The sequence below is a fragment of the Papaver somniferum genome, chromosome 5, assembly GCF_003573695.1.
Source record: "Papaver somniferum cultivar HN1 chromosome 5, ASM357369v1, whole genome shotgun sequence".
NCBI classification, from domain to species: domain Eukaryota; kingdom Viridiplantae; phylum Streptophyta; class Magnoliopsida; order Ranunculales; family Papaveraceae; genus Papaver; species Papaver somniferum.
In genome coordinates, this window is record NC_039362.1 from 4366652 (window position 1) to 4381886 (window position 15235).

At 37.8% G+C, this 15235-nt stretch overlaps 1 protein-coding gene across 4 annotated transcripts; it reads left to right on the forward strand.

Moving 5' to 3' along the window:
- The first annotated feature begins 283 nt into the window (after nt 1-283).
- On the forward strand, nt 284-3987 carry LOC113280911. 4 transcript variants are annotated; one of them, XM_026529517.1, is made up of 7 exons: nt 284-418; nt 1692-1848; nt 1940-2038; nt 2877-2930; nt 3107-3400; nt 3511-3655; nt 3757-3987. In XM_026529517.1, exons 1-6 carry the CDS (start codon nt 393-395, stop codon nt 3649-3651), a joined length of 771 nt encoding a protein of 256 aa, XP_026385302.1. In that variant the 5' UTR covers nt 284-392; the 3' UTR covers nt 3652-3655; nt 3757-3987. The 4 variants fall into 4 exon arrangements, with proteins under 4 accessions (XP_026385302.1, XP_026385301.1, XP_026385303.1 ...); XM_026529516.1 differs by having other exon boundaries at nt 3511-3833; XM_026529518.1 differs by lacking the exon at nt 2877-2930 and having other exon boundaries at nt 3511-3833.
- Nucleotides 3988-15235: the final 11248 nt, after the last annotated feature.

Genomic DNA, 15235 nt, shown 5'->3' on the forward strand with positions numbered 1-15235 from the left:
TCCGACTGGAATGCTGCAAATAGTATATTATACTCCCTCCGTTTCTGAAAAAGTGATACTTTTATTTTTTTAATTCGGTCTATTTTTAGGTTAAAATAAAAAAAATAAAAGTATCACTTTTTTTCCAAAAACAGAGGGAATATATTGTAGTGCAGATAATTCATATAGTGTTAATGATAAAGGTTATAAAAACGGTAAAATAGGAAATATATATTGTGACACACTCGAGGATTAGGGCAATATCCTATTTTGTCACATAGTGAATTTGGGCTACACGAGAATAGCGCAACCCAATTTCATATATAGCAAGTTTGTGGCCGTCTATGTTTTTGCTAAGGTCGACTGTGTGAATCAGATTATGGTTTTCTTTCTTTGCTGCTGCGCCATAAATCATGGTTCTTGTCATCTCTGCTCACAGGTATGCTTTTCTCTCGTCTGGGATACATGTTTTTTTACTGCTTCAAAAATAAAAATAGGATTTGATTATGCATTTCCATCTTCAAGTTTTCTTCAACCTAATCTTATTCGATCAAAGTAGAGCTAATTAAAGTAATTTGCTATTCAGTTTATGCTAAACACAATCAAGTACAGCATTAAAAAGCTTCAATTCAATCAAACAAAAAATCCTTCATACTGATCGAATTGTATGAATTTTGAATGAAATAAATCAATCTAAGTTTCCAATTTTTGTGAATTAGGATTATCAGAGAAGGTATGCCATGAAACGGCAATTAGAAGTTCAGGATTTACTTATTTATACCATGAAACATGATCAATTTGAAGAAATTCGAATTGAAAAGAAAGATTTTATAGTCGATCGGGTGAAGAAGACGACTATCCATACGTACAAACCCAACTTAGAAACTCGGATCTATCTCTTCAATTGAGCTTAAATTCAATGGATTCCATTGGTCAACAAACACCTTCCTATATCCCAACCAGCACCATTTCTAGGCTTTTTACGTCAAAGTTATAGAAATTAAGTTGATGAATTTAATATTGCAAATTAGTGTACATACTTGAGCGGAGCCAACTCTGGACATGGGTGAACAATTGCCCACCCTTGAATGAGCACTTTCTGCTGGATTTTCAAATTTCAAAACCCGATTTGAAAACTAAGTGATGTTTGCCCCATAGAAAGTCCAGGTCTGATTATTTTTTTGCTTTTGCCTTCTCCCTCTTGAACTTCTGGCTCCATTCCTGCATATCAATATCTATTCTACCAGGGATCAATATCTGTAATTTTCGGTCAGATAATTATTATAGCAGTTCATAGTAATTTATAAAAATAATTTTTTTTTACTAGCCTTAAGTAGCTGGTTAAGTGATTTCTATTTTTAGTGCCGTCTCTACCTAGATTGGGTAGTAGGGTGTTGTAGTGAAGTTATGGGTTTGTTCAAGTAGAATATAATTTATAATTCGAATTGGGACTAACTGGTGTGCTTTTAGGTGAATTGTGTAAGTGCAAATGAAGTTTTATAATTTATAATTTGTTGGAAAGGAATAGTTTTGGTTGGTTTTAATGTTAGTTTTTGGTTTGAGGAAGTGATAAAATTCGTTTATAAAAAGCATTTGAGCTTCCTTTTGGGACACGTACTTATTGTTTCGTCGTTCATAAATTTGGCTAGTTAGGATTGTTATCATTCGTTTGTTTGCTGCTTACATATGCATATAATATATGCTTTTTTCAGGGATATTATGATGGGTGTTGTGGATAGATGGGAAACTTCCCCACCAGAAGAAAAAGACCAAGTCCTACAATTATTTGTTGATGATGTACAACTCAATCTAAACAATCTTGCATATGAATCTAAGGATGATTTACTTGCAGATTTGGAAATCATCAAAGTAAATAAAATCATATATCCCCAATTCTTAAGCTATAAGGTTGTGATGTGCTTAATCTTGTCAAATCTAATTATTTTCCTCTTCATAACAGAAGCTTAATTCAATATTCGAACCTCAAAGAATGAAGCACCAAGAAGATATCTGCAATGTTCTACTTGATCAAACCAGAGCAATGCAGGGAATACTCAAGGTTAGATTTAAATTTTGAAATCCTGTCGTCTGTCCGCCCCATCTCTCATCCATCTCTGTTATGAGCTATTTTACTGTAGCAATGTTGCAGTGATGAGTGTTGTCTCTCACCAACGTCCTCATTTTGATGAAATTTTAATTTGAATGACTTCAGTGCTTAGCTAGCAACCTCTTGGTTTTAACCAATTTCCTGTCTATTTATGGCTTTGTTAGGCAGAATTGAATTCTTCTTTAGTTGGCTATCCCAAACAAACCCCATCATCCGCCCATTTTGATGGTGTCTGAATATCAGTTTGGTTACAGTTTGGGTTTACATGCAAAAATCTATTCCATCTGATTTATTTTCTTTATAGCTGCTAAGCCATTCTCGGTGGTTTGGAAACCTCTACATAACCATACCTCTCTATTCTTTACCTCAAGCTCTGTTGATTTGATACCAAAATAATACGAGTAAATGCTTTCTGCGACTGAGTTCGAATATTGACCCTTGCTGCTTCTTAGAGACCACATACCCCAATGATTCCCCAAAAGATTACCCGGAGTCCTATTACCACCAGCTGGAACACAGACTGTGTTGATTTTCGTTTTATCTCCTGGTCTGAGTCTGGAAAAATGCACCTTCATCTATGCGTCTTAGAGACTATATCTAGCTCTTTGGTTACATTTAAGATCCTTCACATCACGTGATGATGAGTTCATGATGTGTGATGACAGTGTTTGCAAACCTAACTGAGCTTTGAAGGCAATCCATGACTGATAACCCCTTCCTTCCTCTTGCATTTCAATTGTTCTCTGTTTCTCAAAGTTTCCTTTGGTGATGTCAAGCTATTTCTCTCCAGCCAGATGGTTTCTCTCCCTGGGTACATTTTTCTGAAGATGTTCTTATTAAACTGGTACAAATTGCTGTCATGTATAAATTTTTTTCTTCTGAAGTTGTTCATATTTACCATCTTAAGGAATTAAACATAAGATTTGGATAATTCCACCTAAATTCATGTTTAGCTTTACTTAGTACAAGTATGATAAATCTATGTTGTTTATTAATATGGGTTCTCTGAATTTGAAACAGATACAACTTCTAATGGCAGATATGTTAAGCTCAGGAAAAGGCAAAGAAATTAAGAAGTGGATGAAACAGAAGATGGAGGATGCTGGAAGCAAAGAGGATATTTCAAAGTATCTATACCGTTCCGAAGAAAAGGAACAGTCTTTAATTTATTCATTACAGGAAATGGGAGCCGAGGTTGAAAATCTAAAGAAAGCCAAGCTAGTGGATAAGAGTCGGGGTTTCATAATAGGAAAATGTCACTCGACGAAGACCGAGACAAAGAAAGACAGGCTCGCCCTAAAGAAAAAATATTCGGTACTAACGGGGGATTAATACTAAATGTTAAATCCTTTTTTTTTTTTTTTTCCTGTTTGATGTTTTCCTTGTAAAAAGTACAAATATGACTGTTTGTTTATGCATGACAGCATTTGCAGGAGCAATTGAAATGCGCATCATCTGAGTATACTAAGTTATGTGGAATCGAGCTTCCGTTTGAGGAACACAGTAGAAACGTACGGCAATGCCTCAGGCGATTGAAGGAGAGAGTTGAATGTCAATTGTACTAAATACGTATGTACAACCAAGCTTATGTACTAAGTTATATGTGGAATGTACTAAGTTATGTTAAACCAAGCTTTCTATACTAAGTTGCTTCCATTCGATGATTCCAGAGGGATGCATTACATGTGGGATGAACCGAGAAATGTTGAATTTGGTTCGTATGTTTAATTAATCTGAATTATCTTAATGTTGATGGTGACTAGCAAAATACATAAGATATGGGCCTGGTTAATTATTTTAAGGTTTCGGAATTATTGATAGTTTGGTGTAATTAGTGTGTTCTGGTCCTGCTTACCGGGAAGTTTATATGTAAAGTGTGAGACCCCGCCACTCTCAAAAACTTAATGTTTGTTTCGTTACTTTTTCTAGCATCAGAAATCAAGCGAGAAGAGTCCAAATTTTAAGCAGACCCCCTCTCCTTTTCTCTCTCAACGGTTATTTTCCTCCAATTATTTTATTTTTTATTTAACTCAGTGAATCTGAGTAATAAAAATGCATCTCATATTTTCATTAGATCTGACGTAACTTTAAACATATTGGCATCTCATAGTTTTGTTTCTTCGGCCATATCTCTAAGGCCCCTTTCTATGGGTGTGGTAAACATGTCATTTAAGCACCCACCATGGAGGGGGCAAACTGCCACTTAGCCAGGTTAGGTCAAGTTTGTATTGAGCGGTCGAGTCTCGACCGTTCGGTCCAGTTTGCACCGTTAGGTGTTTACTACACATCTACCGAATTTTGTAAGACCGTCCGGTTTTGATAGCACCGGTGAGTAGAATTTGATGCAACGGCCATAATCTCCCCCCCTTCCCTTATAAATATCACATCCCTCTACCATTTTAATTCACACTTTCTCTTCTCTACTCTTCACATATTTTAATCTAAAACAAATTTCATCATCTAATTATTTCATTCACTTGTATTGTATAATTTCTTTAATATGTCTCAATCTAAACAACAAAAGAAGAAGATTAGGGGTCCAAAATTTACCGTAGCCGAAGATGAAAGCATTTGCAGAAACTATGTGTTCTTTACACAAGATAGTATCGATGGTGCCAGTCAACAATCTACCAAGTTGTGGGATAACATATTTGCTAAGTTTTGAAACGAAACTATGAACATCAACGAGCGTGATGCAAATGGATTGTCCGTTCGCTTTGTTACAATCAACGCCCAAGTTTCCTTGTATGTCGCTGCTCTAATGCAAGCTGCTCATGGTCGAGAGAGCGGTCTTGTCGATGTTGATGTCGAACGAAAGTTCCGAACTGATTGGCACCATAAACATGGGATAAATTTTGCTTATGAAAGTTGTTATCATATTTTGAAAGTGTTGCCTAAATATAATCCAGAAGTGTTAGCAAACATGCAGAATGTACCTACAAGTTCACCATACACTTCTTCACCTTCACGCCAGCTTCACAACCATCTCACCCCCCTTCAGATAATCCATTCTCTTCACCAGAAACCACCAAACAACAATTCCAACTTGAATGTCAATACTACAATTAAGAGAAAATTATTAGGAAGAAATGATGCAAGAGCAGCGAGAAAAGCTGCCCAAGAAGGAGAAGCAATTGAAGTAGGTAGTAGTACTATTGATAGAGCATCAGAAGGTTGTCGAAAAACAAAGATTTGTAGATCGCAAGTTCTTGACTAAGGAGATGAAAAACATCGACTAACTCAAGAAAAATTTGTTTCAGACTATGACAAGAATAAGATGCTAAATGCAGACACCGAAAAGATGAATGCCAGACAATTGATGGTATGGGAGATGGAGATGGACAAGTTAACAGAGGAATTGGAAGAAAAAAAAACAAAAGAAACATCGAAAAACAATTTTGGGTTCAAGCTGAAGATGAGGATGACGAAGACGACGATGAAGTAGTGGTGGACCCGGGAAAGCGTGAAAATTAAGCGTAATAAAAACGCGGGCCTACAGTAATACCGCAAGTGCACGGTCGTCAGTTGTAGCTCGTGCAAGTACGGGTCGATCCACAGAGACTGGGGTGTTTTGTAGTGTTTAGCTATTTTGGGCTCTAATTTGCTATTGGGCTTTGGTAACTTCTAGGCACAGTGGGCTTGGCTTTGGTTTTGGAATGGTCTTGGATTCAGTTGGCTTTGATGAATTGCTTTGGGCCTTTGAGTTCTCTGGGAATGAACTGGGCCTTTGGCTTTTGAACCTTAAAAGTGAACTGGGTTTAGTTGGCTGGGCCTTAGGCTTGAACAGAAGAAAAGTGGGCTTTTGTAATGACTGGACTGGGCTTGTGTTGTGAGCCAAGCTCAGTTGCAGCAGCAGCAGTGGTTGTAGCACATGGCAAGAGAAGTGGAGTGGCAGCAACAGCTGCAGAAACTCAGATGCAGGAGGCAGCAGCAAGGGAGAACTGGCAGCACCAGGTAGCAGGCCTAGGAGCACCAGCAGATAGCAGCAGGGCGAGGGAAATAAGAAGATGGTAGGGGAGGTGGAGAAAACCAAATGTAGCAGTGGCACTAGGCCAAGGTGGAAGCAAGTGAACAAGTGGAAACAAGTAAGAAAAAGAATGAACTAACAAAGTAACAGTGAACAGCAAGCGATAAGAAAGGCACAAAACAGCAAACAGTGAAGCAAAGACAATAAAATGACAGTGTAATAAACCAAGGCCTAAGCCAAGGGCATTGATGTGAAGAAACAATAAAACAGTTAAGTTAAAGAAGCAGAGAAATGACAAAGAAACACTAGAGAAGTAAAACAAGTGGACAGTGAAAGTTTAACAGTGAACAATTGAGAAAACAGCAATGAAGGGAGACAGTAAACAAGAGTGATGAAAGAACACTAGGATGTTGAATCCACCATTAACCTAAGGGATATTCTACTCACAGCTAAAATAGTTACCAAAGTACTAATTGTCTGATTAAAGTACAACTAGTCTAAGGGCTTAACAACATTGGACATGAGCTGCACATGATGAAGACTATCTTATTGATTCATGGTTTCATCTAGTCCTAGCATTTGAGGTTTAGAACATACATAACAAGAACATTAGAGAACAGGAAAACATAAATAATGAACAATGAAGGAACAAACATCACATTAACAGCAGCTTAACATGAACAACAAATTGAACAGAACACATACATGATTAAACAGGAACAGTGCATGAAACAGCACAAATTGAAGAGACTCAAAAAAAAACATTAACAGAACATAACAGTTCTGGACACTGGCTGCTAACCCAGCATAAGTTTTACAACATACACACAAGGCTATTTATACCCAAATCCCTAAATTATACAATTAGGGTTTCTACCCAAAAAATCCCCAAATTGAAAATAGTACAATTAGGGTTTGGTTTTACCTAATTCACCTAATTCAACCATACCCATATCCCTATTCTAGCTTCCCTATGCTCTCCCTAACAGAAACTTAGGGTTCTTTAATAAATTCCCCCAAATCAGAAAATTTAGGGTTTGGTAATTCTTACCCATATTGATGTGATTTGACGAGTTTGTCTTCGACCCATTCTTCCCCTTGGTCCTCTGCTCCATTCCCATGCTTCTATTTATTCTCTAGCCCTAGCTATTGTACCAATTTCTTTCCTAGGATTTCTGAGAAAGAAAAGAAAAGAAATTGGCAGGATAGATGGCTAGAAGATGGGGGTGATGATGTTTGAGCAGGTGGAGTTGGTGGCTTTGGTGGCTGGTAGGGGCGGAGAAGGTGGTGGCATGGAGTTGCAGAGGAGAAGAAAGGGGGAGAAGAAGGAGAAGGTGGAGGTCGATATGGGTTAGGGTAGGGAGCTGTTTGGCTAGGTCATAGGGTTCGAGTATTAGTGTGTTAGGCGGGTGTATCAAGATGAGTATACCGCGAGCTGAAGCCGCTGGATATGGAGATGGTAGGTGGATCGGACGGCTAAGGAAGAAGCAGCTTGTAGCGACCGTAGGATGTAAAATACAACGAAGTCTACGGTGCGAGATTAGGTTAGGTGTTGTAGTGTTGAGCGGAATCATCGGGATTTGATGCACAGGCATAGGAGCGACCGTAGGATTCAACTGCAATCTAATCTGATGGCTTGGAATTTAGGCACTATGGTGTTTGATAGGAGCTTCAGATTTTGATGCGCGATGAAGGAGCGACCATCGGATGATGAGATGGATCCAATCTAACGGCTGAGAATGGAGGCGGGTATGGATATAGAAAATGGGTTTGGGTAAGGGTTTTGGGCCTTGGGTATGCCAAGCCCATATCTTCTTCAAGAACAATTCTTCCTTCTTGAGCCCATTCCTAGCTTTTTGGACGTGCGCTCCATTCTTTGCGGCTTCCTTGCGTAATTTCTTCCGGCTTTTCACTACTCTTCAGCTCTTTTCTGCTCCACAAGTCATCCAGACTTTATTTATTACCTAAAAATGCAAAATTAAGTAAGAAAAATATTTATTCTTGAAAACAATGAAAATACAGAATATGGGATAAAATGTAGAATTACTGCACAAAAGATGAGTTAAATGCCAACAAAAAGGGATAAATATATACAATATTAGGCACTCATCAAATACCCCCAAACATGAATTTTACTTGTCCTCAAGTAAAACAAAACTAAGGAAATCCTAACTATACCACTGTCGCTGGTCTCTCGAATGCATTTAGCGTATGCACTAAGCCTTTTAAACCACTAAGTGTCCCTAGTGGACGAGTTGAAGTCTCGTGAAGGTTTGCTTAGAACGTACCTACAAAGTTCTAGGTCAAAATATAAGCTCAGATTCCATCAAATGTGACATGTGCAAGTCAGTTTAAGCTCACAGCAAAATGGAGATGTCAATCTAGCTATCAAAGGCACAATCCTAGCACTGATAACAAAAAAAGACATGTGATAAGAGTGTAAAGTGTATCTACACATGTGTAAAGAAAGATCTGAAGTTATGACTACTAATCACCAAGAGATAGTTTCTCAGGCTAAGAACCAAGGTCGAAATCTAGCTAGCTGTCCGGACTTTACGAGAATTGTGAATGAGTTGGAGGTATTTCACAATTACTCGCGTTGTACATCAATGGCATACACCCTTCCTTGCTTATTACAATGAAACAACAAAATGACTCTTTACATGACTCTTATTTACATTGACTACTCTCTTTTATTTTTGGAACAAGAGAGGATGGAATTGATAAATACTTGATTTTTTATTTTATTTTTTTTATTTTTTTTTTTGAAAAAGGAAACACTTTTGATACATATACAAAAGGAAACAAAAATTACATGACACTTTGCAAGAGGTAGCCCTTTTTGATGCACCCAGTTAAATTCGATGGTTGTCTTTCTTAATGTAACCTCCACCTTCTATCCCAACCAACCAAAGAACAAGCTAGTCAAGTTTCGTTCAGTATTCTAAAGTGATTGGCAATCGTAACTTCCTATCAAACACCTTGAAGATCGAGGCCATACATGTATTGGTAGATCGTGCGCGTGCAAATTTCTTATCACTATGTGAATTGTGCTAGAATCAGGGTGCCTAAATATCTAGACTAAGACTCCTAATAATTACATATTTGCACAAGAGTCAACATTTCAAGGTAAAGGAGCTCCATTTTTATGATTTTTCATTTTTTAATTTTTCATTTTGGTTTTTTAATTTATTTATTTTTCAAAAAGAAGGAGTTCTTGTTTTCAATTATGGCATATTATCAAAGTATCTACTTTTCACCCCCAAACCTAAACTAAACATTGTCCTCAATGTTTCAAAATATGAACAAAATTATAATACAACATATGAAGAGGATCATGTTGAGTAGAGAAAAAGGAGAGAGAATACCCGATTTCGGCGAAAGCAATATTAGAACTCCATTATTCAAGGCAAAAATCCATCATATGTCAGCCGAGATCATATTGGATTAGCAAAATATATACAAAAGGAACAAAAGGGTTTTAAGAAATTTTATCTACTGGATTATATACAAAAAATTCACCATACACTAACAATCTAAAGAGTTGAGGATCAACCCAAAAGACAAAGTGTAGCGGTTTCAACAACTTCACACATGAAAGAAAAGCACGTGAAGCTGTGAAACCAAATGAGCTACCCCCAAACCTGGATTTTACAGAAGATATAATTTTGAAAACAAAATCGCGCAGCTTTGGGGGTTCATCATGCACAAGATCTAACTCAAAGTGTACTTTGCGATGGACGGGCAAACATGTAATTTCCAACTGTGGTTCCTCAAAGATATTATACTTAGAAGCGAAATAGTCCAAAAGGACTTGGGAAGTATACAGTTCCAATCCTAGATTAGGAATTTTCAGAAAAATTGGTTTGACAATATGGGTACAAACCAAATCTAGGTTGGGTGGAAGGCCATCAGATTGTGACTTATGTAGGAAGATAGGCACATCATTACTAATCACATCAACATCTCCTAAGTCTTCTACACGTGTCACAACATGCTCACAATCATCAAACAAATTGGCACGATCACAATCAGAGTCATCAACATCATCAACAAATTTATTCTCATGCATCGGCAAATCAGGAGAAATATAGAATCAGACACATCAAATATATTTTCATGCATATTAGTATTAGTGTCTACAGAAGATTCAACTATTCCTATGTCGTGCTCATCTTCACAGAATAATTGTATGAATCCCATGTCAATATCAAAATCATATGAATTACAATGAGTATTAGAAAAAACAACATGCATGAAGGTCGAGGGCGAGAAGCCATATGTTATTGAACCAACAGGTTCCACAATATTTTCATGTTCTTCTAACATATCATCATAATCATCATCATGGTAGCATGCATATTGGTCCTCATTAACAGTGGTGGTGTCATTAGTCGATTCATGTTCCTCTAAATTAGGTTCGTATTCAACATCATTTACATGAATGGGACTAGACACTTCATTAGGGACAACATACATTTCCTCATGAATTTCCTCCTTTTGTTGGTGAAGCAAAATCTGATCTAAATGTGCATGAATTCGTGATGTAGATCTATCATAGTCTTGCTTGCAGAGTCTTAAAGCTTCTGTAGTGGAGTCTAAATTCATGGGAGTACAAAATTCTTCATGTTCAAATTGTGGTGAATGGTACATGTGTGCATGGTCATTAGGGTTTACAAAATATTGATCGCAACCCTCAAAGGATTGATTATGGTCCCAATGACTACCATTCTCACAATTTATGGGCATTTCATACCTTGGATTTTCTCTAGATTGCCTAAAATTATGCAAAATATGACAATTCTCAACAGGGTGGTCTAAACTACCACATGCGGGACATGCATAGATTTCAGGTTGCCTAAGAAAATTAGATGTGACAGATTCCTCATGTGATTGCATTTCTAAAGCTGTGATTCGAGCTTCTATTTGATCCATAAGTGATGATTGTGTGAGTGAGGCACTAGCAAAATGTTCATTTTCACGTTGTGATGAATGATGCATGTGTGAATAGTTATTAGGTTTCATGTATTGAGGCTCGGGACTTTGAAAATGTCCATAATAATTCCTATGACTATTGACATCATGGTCTGTGGAAGGTTCATAACGTGGCACATGCCCATAAGCAAGTTCTCTAAGAGTTTTATTTCCATCCCCAGGAGCAGACCAAAATCCAGACATGATTGGCTCAAAAGCTAAGTAACTATGTTACAAAGCCAAAATTTGGTTTTTAATGGGTTTGGATTTTTGGGAAAAATTTGGTTTTGGTGGGAGACATTTTGGTTTTTTTTAAATTTTGGGAGCAAGTTTGGTTTTAATGGGTTAAAGAAGAAAAAATTTGGTTGTTAAAATGGGAGCAAGTAAAATTTGGTTTTTGAATGGGAGAAAAGTTAATTTTTTTTTTTTTTTTTTTTTAAGAACAATAAAATGAAGAAAATAAAATTTGGTTTTTGAAATGGGAGCACGCCCACTGTTGGTTTTGTGTTTGCTGTGGCTCAGCTGGTTTGAAAACGTTTGGTGAAACTGAGTCCAAAATCTCGGCCTAGAATTTGGGTACTCGGCCCACTAACGAGTTAACCTAGCGTGATCGGTTACAAGCTCAGCTGGGTTTAAAAACCCAGAATACAAAATACAAGTCCAAATTAAACAAGCTCACAAAAATTAAATACAAGCCCACAAATTAAACAAACAAGCCCACAAAAATTAATTACAAACCCAACAGAAAATAAAAAGCCCAAAAATTGGGTTAATTATTACAAGCCCACAATTAAAAAATTGGAAGCCCACAATTCGGGTTCTCTTAAATGGGTTACCTTTTAAGCACAGCCCAGCTGCTCTGATATTGTTGCAAAAACCCAGTTGGGCTTTGGTTCTTTTCCTTGGTGGCGTCCCAGCAGAGGAAAAACAGGTTCAGAACAGCAGGTCCAACAGCAAATGAAGTGAAGCAGATGCAGATGCAAATGCTATGCAGTGAAATGCAAAAATAGCTAATAAAACTACTAGAAAAACACAGCACCAGTCCCCGGCAGCGGCGCCAAAAACTTGGTGGACCCGGGAAAGCGTGAAAATTAAGCGTAATAAAAACGCGGGCCTACAGTAATACCGCAAGTGCACGGTCGTCAGTTGTAGCTCGTGCAAGTACGGGTCGATCCACAGAGACTGGGGGTGTTTTGTAGTGTTTAGCTATTTTGGGCTCTAATTTGCTATTGGGCTTTGGTAACTTCTAGGCACAGTGGGCTTGGCTTTGGTTTTGGAATGGTCTTGGATTCAGTTGGCTTTGATGAATTGCTTTGGGCCTTTGAGTTCTCTGGGAATGAACTGGGCCTTTGGCTTTTGAACCTTAAAAGTGAACTGGGTTTAGTTGGCTGGGCCTTAGGCTTGAACAGAAGAACAGTGGGCTTTTGTAATGACTGGACTGGGCTTGTGTTGTGAGCCAAGCTCAGTTGCAGCAGCAGCAGTGGCTGTAGCACATGGCAAGAGAAGTGGAGTGGCAGCAACAGCTGCAGAAACTCAGATGCAGGAGGCAGCAGCAAGGGAGAACTGGCAGCACCAGGTAGCAGGCCTAGGAGCACCAGCAGATAGCAGCAGGGCAAGGGAAATAAGAAGATGGTAGGGGAGGTGGAGAAAACCAAATGTAGCAGTGGCACTAGGCCAAGGTGGAAGCAAGTGAACAAGTGGAAACAAGTAAGAAAAAGAATGAACTAACAAAGTAACAGTGAACAGTAAGCGATAAGAAAGGCACAAAACAGCAAACAACAATGGAGATAAACAGTGAAGCAAAGACAATAAAATGACAGTGTAATAAACCAAGGCCTAAGCCAAGGGCAGTGATGTGAAGAAACAATAAAACAGTTAAGTTAAAGAAGCAGAGAAATGACAAAGAAACACTAGAGAAGTAAAACAAGTGGACAGTGAAAGTTTAACAGTGAACAATTGAGAAAACAACAATGAAGGGAGACAGTAAACAAGAGTGATGAAAGAACACTAGGATGTTGAATCCACCATTAACCTAAGGGATATTCTACTCACAGCTAAAATAGTTACCAAAGTACTAATTGTCTGATTAAAGTACAACTAGTCTAAGGGCTTAACAACATTGGACATGAGCTGCACATGATGAAGACTATCTTATTGATTCATGGTTTCATCTAGTCCTAGCATTTGAGGTTTAGAACATACATAACAAGAACATTAGAGAACAGGAAAACATAAATAATGAACAAAAGATGAACAATGAAGGAACAAACATCACATTAACAGCAGCTTAACATGAACAACAAATTGAACAGAACACATACATGATTAAACAGGAACAGTGCATGAAACAGCACAAATTGAAGAGACTCAAAAAAAAAACATTAACAGAACATAACAGTTCTGGACACTGGCTGCTAACCCAGCATAAGTTTTACAACATACACACAAGGCTATTTATACCCAAATCCCTAAATTATACAATTAGGGTTTCTACCCAAAAAATCCCCAAATTGAAAATAGTACAATTAGGGTTTGGTTTTACCTAATTCACCTAATTCAACCATACCCATATCCCTATTCTAGCTTCCCTATGCTCTCCCTAACAGAAACTTAGGGTTCTTTAATAAATTCCCCCAAATCAGAAAATTTAGGGTTTGGTAATTCTTACCCATATTGATGTGATTTGACGAGTTTGTCTTCGACCCATTCTTCCCCTTGGTCCTCTGCTCCATTCCCATGCTTCTATTTATTCTCTAGCCCTAGCTATTGTACCAATTTCTTTCCTAGGGTTTCTGAGAAAGAAAAGAAAAGAAATTGGTAGGATAGATGGCTAGAAGATGGGGGTGATGATGTTTGAGCAGGTGGAGTTGGTGGCTTTGGTGGCTGGTAGGGGCGGAGAAGGTGGTGGCATGGAGTTGCAGAGGAGAAGAAAGGGGGAGAAGAAGGAGAAGGTGGAGGTCGATATGGGTTAGGGTAGGGAGCTGTTTGGCTAGGTCATAGGGTTCGAGTATTAGTGTGTTAGGCGGGTGTATCAAGATGAGTATACCGCGAGCTGAAGCCGCTGGATATGGAGATGGTAGGTGGATCGGACGGCTAAGGAAGAAGCAGCTTGTAGCGACCGTAGGATGTAAAATACAACGAAGTCTACGGTGCGAGATTAGGTTAGGTGTTGTAGTGTTGAGCGGAATCATCGGGATTTGATGCACAGGCATAGGAGCGACCGTAGGATTCAACTGCAATCTAATCTGATGGCTTGGAATTTAGGCACTATGGTGTTTGATAGGAGCTTCAGATTTTGATGCGCGATGAAGGAGCGACCATCGGATGATGAGATGGATCCAATCTAACGGCTGAGAATGGAGGCGGGTATGGATATAGAAAATGGGTTTGGGTAAGGGTTTTGGGCCTTGGGTATGCCAAGCCCATATCTTCTTCAAGAACAATTCTTCCTTCTTGAGCCCATTCCTAGCTTTTTGGACGTGCGCTCCATTCTTTGCGGCTTCCTTGCGTAATTTCTTCCGGCTTTTCACTACTCTTCAGCTCTTTTCTGCTCCACAAGTCATCCAGACTTTATTTATTACCTAAAAATGCAAAATTAAGTAAGAAAAATATTTATTCTTGAAAACAATGAAAATACAGAATATGGGATAAAATGTAGAATTACTGCACAAAAGATGAGTTAAATGCCAACAAAAAGGGATAAATATATACAATATTAGGCACTCATCAAGTAGTGCCACTTAATTAATTAATGTATGAGCTTTAATTTTAATGAATATGTAGTAGTAGTTTGGTTATAGTGAATGAAATTGTTCTAATTGTTCTACTTTTTTCATACATTAAAACTTAAACTAATTGTTCTAATTGTTATACTTTTTTCATTACATTAAAACTTAAACTATTTTTCTTTGCATTACATTAAAATTTAAACTAATTTTTTTGCATTACATTAAAACTTAAACTTGACAACATCCATGAAAAACATTATTAAGACTAACATCTCATACGAGTTATTAAAAACTCCTTAAGAATTTGGTAATGCGCTTCGTATTCGAAATCTTTTCATTTCCATCTTCGCCACTCGTCTCGAGTTCGTATTCCCAATTCAGCATTGGTCTCACCTCTAAGACGGTATCGAGTGATAATCATTTTCATAGCTATAAAATCCACAAGCTCTTTTTTGATATCCATGAATCGGCAAAAAAAAG

Excerpts from the sequence above, each read along its gene's own strand:
- LOC113280911 (XM_026529517.1), top strand. The coding sequence starts at position 393 with ATGGTTCTTGTCATCTCTGCTCACAG. Across the intron at positions 1,849-1,939 it reads CAGATTTGGAAATCATCAAA|AAGCTTAATTCAATATTCGA; the intron begins GTAAATAAAATC and ends TCTTCATAACAG. Across the intron at positions 2,039-2,876 it reads CAATGCAGGGAATACTCAAG|CCAGATGGTTTCTCTCCCTG; the intron begins GTTAGATTTAAA and ends ATTTCTCTCCAG.